Source organism: Thamnophis sirtalis, unplaced genomic scaffold (assembly GCF_051295495.1).
Source record: "Thamnophis sirtalis isolate CommonGarterSnake01/CBP01778 unplaced genomic scaffold, rThaSir2_p1.2 scaffold_1, whole genome shotgun sequence".
NCBI lineage: Eukaryota > Metazoa > Chordata > Lepidosauria > Squamata > Natricidae > Thamnophis > Thamnophis sirtalis.
The window spans coordinates 61,495,125-61,508,465 of record NW_028261381.1 but is presented as its reverse complement, the minus strand read 5'-3'; the positions used below and the strand labels follow the sequence as shown (position 1 = coordinate 61,508,465).

Here is a 13,341-nt window from a genome sequence, read left to right as displayed (position 1 = left end):
TGTGTGTGTGTGTAAGCAGAGATACATGTACAGCACCTTGAAATCTATGAAGGGTAGAAACAAATGAAATAATGCAGCTTGGATGATAGATTTGAGTATCTGATCAAGTTGTGGGGTCCCTTGATAGTGAGGAGGGGAGGATTTAGCACAGGATAAACCTTTGCTGTTAAGTGAAGACCAAGACTACAAGGATAAGCTACTGATGAGGAACACCAAGAATCCTGGCTTGGCCATGCCTTGCTTATAACCATCTTTTCTCTGAGTGGAGGCAACAGATACACACACAGGCTCCTAAGGATTGTGCTTTGTTCTTTGCTGTTGAGAGCGTGAGAGGTACAGGCATCTCCGGGGCTTTGGGGAGGGAGGCAGCAGATTATTGCTACAGGCCGAAGGTTTACTGCTGTGACATGTCTCCCTGTCCTTGTAATGAAGCAATTATGGATGCTCCCAGACAGCACAGCAGCTTTTAATAAAGCCCAAGAATGTATCCACGTCTGGGAGAGATTTACTGCCCCTCCCCCTTCTCAAAGACTCTGCTCCTACATGTCCGTAGAGCTTCCTCAGACTTCCCAGTAACTGAGAGAGCAGAGCTGGGCCATAAATATGGCCAGGGAGCCTCTCTGGCACCCTCACAGTGAATAACCCCCCCTTCCCCTCACTCTAAGGGCAAAGAAAGCCTCCCTTTCCTTTGTCCTTCTGCCAGCGATTGCTCCTCAAGCAGAGGCATTTTTACATGGGTAAAACCAAAGATGCTAACTGGGAGGAAGACAGAGTGATAGGTAACATCTACTCAAATGCAACAGTTGAACTGAAAGGTGTGTGTTCCAGTGGTGAAATTCATTTTTTTTACTACAGGTTCTATGGGCGGGGCTTGGTGGGCGTGGCAAGTGAAGGATACTGCGAAATCTCCATCCTCACCCCACTCTGGAGTCAGTCAGAGGTGGTATTTGCTGGTTCTCCGAACTACTCAGAATTTCCGTTACCGGTTCTCCAGAACCTGTCAGAACCTGCTGGATTTCACCCCTGGTGTGTTCCCTAATGGGATAAAGTTAACACCAATCAGAACAGTGGCTCAGTATATCAGTAGCTTATCCTTCTATATTGCCCTGCAACAGGTGCAGGAAGAATGGCAAAGGCTCACTTTTCGTTCGTCAGTCAGTTCCCAGATAACAGAGCAGGGGCCGAGCCCAGAATAAGGCAGGAATGAGAGCAAGAAAGCCACGGCGCTGGGCACGGGCGCTTCCAGGCTTGAACCCAGGGACAAGCAAGCCAGTGGGAGAGACCCGGGGAGAAAAGAGCGCCCCTTCTGGCGGGGCGGAAGGGACGCGGGCAGAGATGTGGACAAAGAAGAGCCGCATAGGAAAGCGATGCCGCTGCACAGGGAGAAAAAAACCCTGCGAGCAGCCCCTTATTGTGACACAGAAGTTGAGGGGAGGGGAGAAGAGAGGAGACGGAGCCTTCGGCGGTGCGGCGTCTCATGCTGGAATAGAGCAGAGTAAAGGAGAAATCCGCCCCCCACCCCCGCCTCCCGTGGCCGTGGCAGGTCCCAGCACGGCGAGGGATGCCTGGAACTCATGTCCTGCGGCGGAGGGGCGACTGGCGCCCCGCATCATAAATAAAAATCCAGCTTGTTGAGATGGGTAGGGGGCTGCTGCATCTTGGAATCCATCCCACCCCTCGTTGCTGTGTTGCTAACGAAAGCAATTTGTTGACCGGCAATGTGTGTTAAAGGCTGCTCTACGCTTTTTTTCAGACCGCAGCGTGGGCTCCTTGTGGGTGGGAAGAGGGCGTCTTTCTCTGCCTTTCACTTTGATGCCTTCTGAATAGCACCGAGCGGGATTTCCAGTTGGTTTAAAATTAGGATCTTCTCCACCAAGAGCCGGGGGGATTCATTCACCGGTCTCGTTATCTCCGCCTTTTTCCATAACGATCTTTGGAGAGTCCAATCCGATATGTTTGGAAAAGAGGTCCGTTTTACTGATTTCAGGGGGGAGGGCTTATTAACAAATAAGGGAAGGTGAGGTTACTGTGCACACCAGGTTCCTGATGATTGGAAGTTAGTGTTGAATGGTAGATCTTTTTGGTTGGCAGACGGCATATCCAGAATGACTAAAACCATGCCCTGACAACCTCAGTTTTCCTCCTTGGCTATACAATGTTGGTGTGACCTCATTTCTAACACATTTTTTCCTTGTCACTTTGGCCATTTCCCCACAATTGAGCTAAAGTAACATCAGTGGTGAAATTCATATTTTTTTACTCCGGTTCTGTGGGCGTGGCTTGGTGGGTGTGGTGCGGCTTGGTAGGTGTGGCTTGGTGGGCATGGCCGGGGAAGGATACTGCAAAATCTCCATTTCCTCCCCACTTGGGGGCCAGACAAAAGTGGCATTTGCCAGTTCTCTGAACTACTCAAAATTTCTCCAGAGCCTGTCAGAACCTGCCCTGAGTACCATCCATCCTTTCTTTTGTGGACCCAGAAGACAGTCTGTTGTAAGATTGACTGGTTGCATCACTAACTCCTGTCTTGCTTCTGCATTGCTTGTTACCATCAGTGGCTGGCAAAATGTTAGTCTAAATTGGCAGATTCACCAAGCAATGTAGGCTTGCTGATTGGTTTTCTCATTGGCTGGTGAAAGGGGCTCGCTGAGAGCCCGAGGTGACACCAACCAGCAGCCAAAGTAACATATGCCATGGAGATAGGACTTTGTAATGTCAACTTGGCAAGTTTTATGATAGCATTGGTTTCTGTCCACACAAACAACATTGAATAATATTTTAAATCAATGGCTGGGAATTGTTTTATGAGCCTTATCTCACTCTAAGGTAGGGGTCCCCAAACTTGGCAGTTTTAAAACTTATGGATTTTCCCATGCTGACTGGGGAATTTTGGGAGTTGAAGTCCACAAGTCTTTAAGCTGCCAAGTTTGGAGAGCCCTGCCATAAGGGCATTTGGTTAAAGAAGAGCCAGTGATATTTATTTCCCAATCTCCCCAGGATACAGACACTTCCTACTGGTCTGATAACATGTCCACACCATTCCAAACAGGGCAGAGAACGATAATATCTAAGTCTAATCATGGCTGAGGATGAGTATATGCCAACATATATTATTGAATTAGAGCTATGCCTTGTTGTGTTTGCCAAAACTGTCCTTAAATAGCAGTAGCACTTAGATTTATATACTGCTTTACAGTGCTTTACAGCCCTCTCTAAGTGGTTTACAGAGTCAACATATTGCCCCCAACAATCTGGGTCCTCATTTTACCCTCCTCAGAAGGATGGAAGGCTGAGTCAACCTTGAGTCTGGTGAGATTTGAATTGCCAAATTGCAGGCAACTGGTACTCAGCAGGAGTAACCTGCAGTACTGCACTCTAACCACTAAGTCACTGTGGCTCACACAAATACTGTATTTTTCGGAGTATAAGACGTACCTTTTTGCCTCAAAAAAGAGGCAGAAAATCTGGGTGAGTTTTATACACTGAATATAGCATTTTTTGCCTCCCGAAGTCCCGCCCCCTTCACTAAAATGGCTGTGCCTTATGGAGGCTTTTAGAGAGCGCCTGGGGGCTGGGGAGGGCAGAAATGAGAAAAAAATGGCCTGTTTTTTTGCCTCCTAGCAGCACTCTATAAGCTTCCTAAAGGTTATGCATGCAATTTTTTTGACAAAAAACGGGCCCATTTTTGCGAAAAACAGGCCATTTTTTGCTCGTTTTTGCTCCCCCTGGAGCACTCTGCAAGCCCCCTAAAGGCTATTCATGCCTTTTTAAAAAAAAATGGGTCCGTTTTTGCAATAAAGGGCTGTTTTTGGGAGGTTGGCAGAGTGCAAAACCTTTTTTTTCCTTTCAGAAAGCTAGTTAGAGTGGTTGATGAGAATTAGATTGATCAAGTGCTGTGCCAGCAGAAATAAAGTCTTAGGTGCTGCAGATTGTCAGTGATTGTGGCGCAGTGGTTAAATGCAGCACTGCAGGCTACTGCTAGATCAGCAGGTCAGCGGTTCAAATCTCACCGGCTCAGGGTTGACTCAGCCTTCCATCCTTCCGAGGTGGGTAAAATGAGGACCCAGATTGTTGGGGGCAATATGCTGACTCTTTGTAAACCACTTAGAGAGGCCTGAAAGGCCTATGAAGCGGTATATAAGTCTACTGCTATTGCTATTGCTATTGCTATTTCCTTCTCCAGCACATGGATAAATACACCTGGAAACATCTACCTACCTACTTACTCTCTCTCTCCCTACTTACCTACTGTATTTCTCTCTCTCTCTCTCCCTCCCTCCCTCTCTCCCTCCCTCTCTTCCTCTCTTTCTGTCTTCCTCTATTTACCTACCTACTTTTTTTTTTTAAAAAAATGCCTCTTCAAAACCTTGGTGCGTCTTTATACTCCGAAAAATACGGTAAGTGGGTTTTCTATAAGTAACAGCCAAGATAAAGCAACTACAGGTAATACTGTATCAGAAGCCTTCAGTTGCTGAATGATGTGGCCTGTGATGACATGACCTGCCAATGTCTCTTGCTTGGCTTGGCCATCAAGGTTATTTTGAAAGATGACTTTGCCTAATGTGTTTCCTATCTCTCTTTCCCTCTCTCAATTTATAAAACAGATATCCGGGAGACGGCCTTTGTGTATGCCATCACAGCAGCTGGTGTTAGCCATGCGGTCACCCAGGCCTGCAGCATGGGCGACCTGCTGCAGTGTGGCTGCGAGGCAACTCGGAGCAGGGCACCTCCTCTGCCACCTGCCATCATGGGATCAGAGAGCTCTGCTTGGGAATGGGGTGGCTGTGGGGATGATGTTGACTTTGGCTATGAGAAATCCCGGCAGTTCATGGATGCTAAGCGCAAGCGTGGCAAAAGTGACATTCGGACTCTTATTGACCTGCACAACAATGAAGCAGGGAGACTGGTAAGGGTCGTATTGCTTCTTCATCCTGTTTTATGTGGGAACCTCTGCTGATGGACTGCTCTGGCTCCTCCTCTGTGCATAAACCAAGATGTACTTATTTGTCTGGTCATGTCCTTCTCAGCAGCCCTTTTCTTTTCTCTTTCATCTTGTCTTATATGTAGACAATTTTATATGTTCTAGACCTCTTAACCTAATGTTCCTTTACACTCCACATAATTTGAGAAGTAATTTTATGCATATGTGGGTGTATCTCATTTTTAAATTCCATCTTATAAATGAGCAGCGCATCCTTAGATCACCAATGAAGATGTATTCCCTGATGGAACAAGAAAACTATTACTTACTACAGAATTATCACTTGTGTTTCAAAAACGGATAATATTGCAGTTGAGTAAGTGCATGCAGAGGGAGAAGAAAGTACAGGAACAAATATAAAGCATTAAAGGATGCTTCTGGAACACAATAGCTAAGGTTGTAAAGTGTGATTTAAGAACTTGTATCAAATCCCATCCTGAACAAGATCTCTAGATGGATTTTGGCAAAACTTTATCACAACAGACTCTGATGTGATGATGGGAATATTGGACTGTTAAAATATCTGCTCCCATATTTAAAAGATGTTTGGATAATGTATTCCATCTAAAATTAGTCTGTATCAGATGATGAATGATTCATCCAAAATACAATTTTTTATTTATCTAGATTTCAGAAGCATGATGCTACAACATATCTTAACTCTCATTTTTCTTTTTTCTTTTAAATGTAAGACAAGAAGTGCTAATTTATTGTTTTCAGGCATATTATATTCTTGAAACAATCTGAGGGCAATAATCTGATTTTCACAGTTTAACTGACTGGCATCACTGATGTAATATTTCCAATACTTCGCTTAAGTATATGAAGCTTGTCAGCTCAGAAGTTAGGAAAACAATTGTATTTCTTGTAAGATATTAAGAAACAGCCGCTATAAAACATAGCTTAGATAGTGATACAGTCATGCTTATACGAAATAACCACTGATCTAACATACTTAAAACTGAACATTCAAATAAAATAAATTCAAAAGGGCAATTAAAATGCTTTGGGTATTGACCTGCTAGGCCAGTGATGGTGAACCTTTACAGCACCGAGTGCTCAAACCAGTGTGTACCGGAGTGCTAGAAACCTGAAGACCAGCTGGCCAGTGTGCATGCATGCTCTGGCCAGTTGGTCTTTGGTTTCCAGGGCTCTTGTGCATGCAAAGACCAACTGGCCGGCATGCATGTGTGTGCCAGAAACCAGAAGAGCAGCTGATGATGGTGCACATGCCCACAGAGAGGGCTCTGCATGCCACCTCTGGCACCCGTGCCATAGGTTCTCCATCATGTTTGTCTGTGGGATGTCCACATTGAAAGCATTAGCTGCCACATATTTTACAAGGTGTTGTGGTGGCAATTGGTAGAGATATAATATCTCTTTTAGGAAAAGAATGCACCCATCTAACTTTAGAAGAAACTTTCCGTCTCCCTGCCTGTTCTCACTTCTTATCTAAAATAATCAGCTAGGTGACTTCACTCTGATCTTACTAATCTTGCAATTGCCATTTTATTCCCTACTTATTGTGGCTCCCCCAACCCTTTTCCAGGCAGTGAAAAACCACATGCGGACGGAGTGCAAGTGTCATGGCCTTTCAGGTTCCTGTGCCTTACGCACCTGTTGGAAGAAGATGCCTCCTTTCCGGGAAGTGGGTGACCGCCTGCTTGAACGTTTTAATGGGGCTTTTAAAGTGATGGGGGGCAACGATGGCAAAACACTCATCCCTGTGGGTCGGAACATGAAACCCCCTGACCAGCAGGACCTCATCTATTCTGCCGACTCGCCAGACTTCTGCATTGCTAACCGCAAGACGGGCTCGTTGGGCACACGTGGGCGGGTGTGCAATAGCACTGCCATGGACATGAGTGGATGTGACCTGCTCTGCTGTGGACGGGGCCATCGTGAGGAGACGCTGCTCCTGGAAGAGAACTGCCTTTGCCGCTTTCATTGGTGCTGTGTAGTTCAGTGCCGGAAATGCACAGTGCGCAAAGAGCTCAGCTTATGTATTTGAGTGGGTCCGGGAAGAACATTGAATAAGGGTGACCCAAAGCAGGAGGACAGGAGGGATACCCACTGCCTGGCACAGAGAGCAAACATCGCCAAACTGTTTAGGGTATGGGGGCATCAAGGTAATCTAGTTGGAATCAGAATAATGTGCTAGTGAGGCTGAGTCCACTTTGGATTCTCAGAGGAGGTTCTTGTTGGTGGCCAATATTGTTCCTAGCATTTGACTACAACTTCTTTGTAGCAGGTCCTGGGCATCTAGCACCAGACTATGGCTTCAGAAGGTCCTACCATTCCTTGCTACACTCGACATGTGCTCCTGAAAATGAAGAATCCTGTCTTACCTGATACTCCCACGATCATTTCCAGCTGCTTGGTCCTATCTAGGCCTCTCACTATGGATGGTGAACTGATTCTCTAGAGAGGTGCTGTGCTTCACTTATTAATGGATCTTTACTGTGTTTAAGAGGACAGCAGAGATTTCTTGACTATTCAATCCCCCAAACTCCCTTACTCCCCTTTGGGCTGCCATTTCTTTTTACAATAATAAAGTTATTTAACTCATTTTTTCAAGAGTGATTCAAGAAGTGATTACAAGTGCAATTAATATTGACTAGTAAATAACTTAATTACTCATTTTGTTCTATTGTTCATCCAAGTAGAATGTCTAAAGGGCATAAAAGTGTATTTTTTTTCCTTTCCGAAATTATGCTCATGGATTTATCTTGAGAATACATCCTATAGCAGAGATGGGAAACCATCAGGACTAAAAAAATAATAGAGAAATTATCCTTACTTGTGTTAATAAATGGGAAAATAGTTTATTAGTAATAATAGTTCTGGGAGAATTAGAAATGCTAGAGCTGAATTGAATTACATTTATAATTAATGATGCATGGATAGAATCTGGCCTGAATTAATGTTGGTAGAGGATGGCCCTGTTGGACAGCGGAAAATCTTTTACCAATCAATGATCAGATAAGTGCAGCTTAAGCCCATTCTAAAACGCTGATTTGAGAAAACACCCCTGTTTAATTAATACAGAGACAACATAAGGGAAGCATATACACATTTGCAAGATTTGGTCACTACATTTCTAATAAAAGTTTTTTTTTAGTAATATAGCATTGGTTTGTCAGTTTAGTCTACCCTATAGGAGTTACAATACCCTTCTTCTATAGTTTTACAAGTTTTACAACATGAGGTAAAATCCAGAGTTGTCTATGCAGCCCTGTGTAGCTCAACAAAATGTAATTGGCTTCCATGGAACAATATTGTGCTGCTTAAGCTTCTTGAGAGCTTCTAGCTGAAAGCATTGGTCACTGGAAGGAAAGATGAATCCTTGTAGCTATTTCTCTTTCTCCTAGAAACTTTTTTTTCATTTGGCAGTGGAAACAAACAGAGCTAGCCATGATTACTGGGATAAAGATTAGGGAAATAATAAGAATCGTTGTTCCTCCCAATCACGTGAAAATTGTGAAGGAAGAGAAAAACCACTGATCCTTGTAAAGAACTGAATTTGGGGAAGTAGGTGTTAAGTGCTAGAGTACTTTATTCCAGAGTGCCAAAGTTGGAATTTTTGCATTATTACCAATCTTATGATTTATTCATTGCTTCATAACACTCTTCATAATGCTCTTCAAGCAGCCAAACCTGTATCTATATATATGGACATCACCAAAATGCAGCACATAGAAATAAAATTGACTATATTTTTGGGATAAAGAGATGGAAGCATCCAGTTACAATAGCTAAGACATGACTATCCGCTGCAAGTTCCAAGTCAAGCTAAAGTGGAAGAACAAACCAGTTTCACCAATATTGTACTGAGCATATACCTGACCCACCATTTTCATAAAGAACATTAGAAATCACTTTAAAGGCTTTTTTATAGGAAATGAGGGGAACTGTGTGATTAGAGTGGTTAAGGGTGGTGAAAGTGACTGCCAAAGACCAGGAAAAAGAAAAGAACCAAAGAAACCGGAGGTCAGAACAAATGGTGGAAAATGCCAAGAAGAGAGGCCACAGCCCAGAAAGACAAATGATCTCAAGAAGGAACTTAGCAAAAACTTTTAGAAAGTTTTTAGAAGAAGCAAGCAATGACTTCTGTAAAGACACTGATGGGAATGGAGAAAAATAAGGAAACACTTCCAAATTATTACCAAATTCAAACTGGCATGCTAAAGAATGCCGATGGGTAATAACTAACTAGTGTATTTAGGAGAACAGAGTTGGAAGAGACCTTGGGGGGTCTTCTACTCCAACCTCTGCTCAAGCAGGAGATCCTATACCATTCCAGACAAGTGACTGTCCAATCTCTTCCTAAAAGTCTCCAATGATGCAATGATGGACCACCCACAATTTCTGAAGACAAGCCATTCCACTGGTTAATTGTTCTCACTGTTAGGAAATTTCTCCTTGTCATCTTGCCTTCTGGTGCTTTAGAAAATAGCTTGACCTCCTCTTCTTTGTGGCAGTGCCTCAAATATTAGAACACTGCTCTCACGTCACCCTTAGTCCTTTTCGTTAGACTTGACAAACCCAATTCCTTAATCAAGATCATGGGACATATTAGTACTATTTTATAAAGCCTTAGTAAGACTATACTGAGAATATTGCATCCCGTTTTGGTCACCTTATTATATAAAAGATATAAAAACTCTAGAAAGAGTGCAGAAGAAAGCAATGATTAGGGAGCTGGAGGCTAAAACATGAAATGGATTCTTCAATATTCAAGTCTGCTGAGATCCATCTGGATCTTGAGCCTATCTTTTGGGATGTTGACTATTCCTGCCCATTTAGTGTCATCTGCAAATTTGATGAGTTCCTCTTCTATTCTGTCATCTAAATAATTTATGAAGATGTTGAAGAGTACTGGGTCTAAAATGGAACCTTGGAGTATCCCACTGCTTACCACCCTCCATGTAGATGTAGTTCCATTTAAGGACTATATGTTGAGTGCAGTTTGTCAGCCAATTACAAAATCCATTTGGTGGTGATGCTCTCTATCCCAAATTTTTAGCTTACCAAGAAGTAGGTTGTGATCTACTTGTCAAATTTTCAAATGCTTTACTGAAATCCAAGTACATTATGTCCACTGCATTTTGCTGGTCCACTAATTTAGTCACTTTGTCAAAGGATGAAATCAGATTTGTTTGGCATGATCTTTTTTGACAAACTCATGTTGGCTTCTGCTTGCTTCTAGGAGTTGCTTTTCTGGGATCTTTCCAGATATTGATGTTAGGCTGATTGGTTTGTAGTTTCCTGGATCTGAAACTCAGAGGACTCAAAGATGATCAAACAAAGATAGAAGGATCAGTCTGTAAAACAGAGATGTCCGAATACAAGATACCTTCGAATGTATTTTCTGTTTTAATCTGGGATGTCCAAACTTGGGAACTTTAAGACTTGTGGACTTCAACTTCCAAAATTCCCCTGATTTGGACACCCCTGATTTAAAAGAACCATAAGGGTTAAAAGATGAAATTAAATTAGCACTCTGGTCATATCATTTCCAAGTTGGAAGCCTACAGCAATTGGTGGAATATCTATAGGAATATAGTAAGCAATTGGTAAAGGCTTTAACCAAACTATGTTAGAAAACCTAAAGAGTTACACAGTGGACAACAGATTGGAAAAGGTGAGTCTGCTTTCCATATCAAAAAAGTGGCTTAGTAGAATGTGTAAGCTATCATACCGTATCCCTAATTTGACATACCGGTATTAGCTGATGTAATGCTGAAGGTTGTACAACACCAATTAGAGTTCTACAAGGAAAGAGATGTCAGATATTCAAACTGGTTTTTGAAAATGCCAGGGAACAAAAGACATTATTGTTCATGCACACTAGGTAACGAGGAAGACAAAGATTACCAAGAGATATGTGCTTCACTGATTATAGAAAGGCCTTTGATTATATTGACTATGTCAACCATGTCAAGCTTTGGAATGTTTCTAGAACATTTGATTGTCCTCATGCAAAACTCATCCATAGGATAGGAAACAACAGTCCAGGCAAAACTTGGTGAAACAGAATGACTTACAGTTGGGCAAAGAGTGAGTCAATGTTGTATAAACTCTCCTTACTTAGTCAGTTTAATCTGCTGAATTAAATCCAGGACGCTGGATTGGAAGGGGATCATGGTCTACAAATTGAGGAAAAAACTTCAATAAGTTACATTACATTACCATCCTGACTATATTCTGGTAACTGAAAATCAAGGAGTACCTCAAAATAATAGAACTAAGCTTAAACATTAAGAAAACTAAAGTAATAACAATAACTGGTATAGTAACAGCCTTTGAATTGGCAATCAAGATACCATACAGAAGTGGCAGATAGTGTCTGCTTTTTAGGATTATCCAGTAAAGGAATCCATACTCAAGAAGGATTTTTTTTTAAAAAGGCAGTACTTACTGAGCTTTTATTCGGTGACCATTCAAAGATACAAAGGCACTGAAAAAAGAGATTTATGACCAAACTCAAAGTTATGGCCATCAGAGCATTCCCCACAGTCACATGATTGTAATTTGGGCATGTGGCAACTGTCATGTATTTACAATGCTCACAGCATCCTGCAGGCACCTGTTCTCCATTTGCAACTCTCATAGCCAACTTCCAACAAGCAAAATCAGTGGGGAAGCCAGCAGGAAGTTGAATGTCGCAGTCATGTGAGATTGTGCTTAATGACTTGTGGCGATTTGCTCAATATTCATTTTTATAATAATTATCTTTTAATGTGAGTTTTATATTCTTTATATTTGTTTTTGCATTTGCTGTTTTATTCGACTGTTGTTTTATTCAACGCCACCCAGAGTTGTTTTTTGTAAGATGGACATATACATTTGATCAATCAATAAATAATAACTACAGCTGGAACTGATGATGTTGTGGGTGCAGTCACATGATGTTTCACTATATGACTGCACCATCTAGTGATTGAATTGTTAGTCCCAATTGTGGTTAGTCCCAATTGAGGATTACCAGTTTAAAAAAAATACCTAAACTGATTACGAAGTAGGCAGGTACAGCAATCAGCCTTAAAATAAATAATGAAAAATAAACAATTAAGATATTGAAATAGCTTCTGCCTTTTAGGATAGATTATCCTATCAATAGTAAAGAACTCACGGTAATGTAGTTGATGCAGATAAGCATTTATTAAGGTGGCAATGAAGGCTTTCAAAAAGACACTCAGATACGATGTGCCTATATCTAAAAAGATTAAAATCATGCTAGCAATGGTTTTCCCTGCGAGATTATGAAAGTGAAAGTTGAAAAAGTATAATGTTTCCCAACTTTTGTATTGAAGAAGATGCCTAAGAATACCAGGGATAACAAACTAATGAATTAGAGAAAAAAATATACCCAGATAATTTGAGCTTGGGAGAATCCACAATTCTCCATGCTCAAATTATCATATTTTGGACACATTATACCAACATCTGACTCTATTGAGAAATCCATAATTTGGGAGAGGTGGAAAGGAAGAGCAGAAAAGGACAACCAGTGGCATAGTGGATGAACTTGATTACAAAGGGGATAGATTATCACTGGAAAACTGAGTAGCCAGGCTGGGGACTCATCATACTGAAAATGGTCTGAGTGATTGCTGAGAGTAGACACCAACAATATAGTACATAAACAATCAATCACTGTATCCTCTTAGGCTAAGCTTAGAGTAATGTACATGTGTGATTATGGGAGATTCTCAAGTACTTTAGCAACTGAGAAACAGCAGACATCAAAGTACTGAGAAATTATATGCCAAAAGCATTTTGGCATTTGAGCCTTCTAATACTGTAGCTCCCCCCCCTGGGGGGGCATCCATTTGGGATCACTTCTCTTTGATTCTTTCCACCTTTTCTCACTTACTATTTTTCTCAATAAGAACAAAACTTTATTCGCCATCTCTTTGTTTCTTTCTCCTCTGCTTTTCTTTCTGTTTCTCACAAATGGAGATGATTTCCCCTGGTTATTTTTAATGAATATTTGGAAAATATTTTTTCTCCCACAAGAGGGCACCAAGGGATTAATTTAATGCAATGTGTGCCTGCCTTGGGAAGTGAGCATCTCTATTATAATGGATTTCTAACTGTATACGAACCCTGACAGGAGAAGGTAAGATAAAATGTGCCTTTTAGTGTGGATCAATAGGACTCAGAAGTGATGTCTTTTTCAGCCCCTGCTGAAACATACATCTCAAAGGATTTGGGCCTCTACTTCCAAGTCTCTTGTCCCCCCCCCCCCATGACAATGTTCTTTAATGTCCCTAGTGTGACTCTGAATATTTATGGTTGGCATGACCTTATATCTATGATGCCTAAGAAATATGCCAACTTTGACTCAGTGACTTTAT

At 41.8% G+C, this 13,341-nt stretch overlaps 1 protein-coding gene across 1 annotated transcript in view; it reads left to right on the top strand.

Annotated features, from left to right (window-relative positions):
* Positions 1-7,504, top strand: part of WNT6 (Wnt family member 6) — a 69,246-nt gene extending 61,742 nt beyond the window's left edge. Inside the window, exons 3-4 of the mRNA XM_014056000.2 lie at positions 4,602-4,903; positions 6,528-7,504. Coding sequence (XP_013911475.2) covers positions 4,602-4,903; positions 6,528-6,989 — 764 coding nt within the window. The 3' untranslated portion in view covers positions 6,990-7,504. The remainder of the gene's footprint in view (positions 1-4,601; positions 4,904-6,527) is intronic.
* Positions 7,505-13,341: the final 5,837 nt, after the last annotated feature.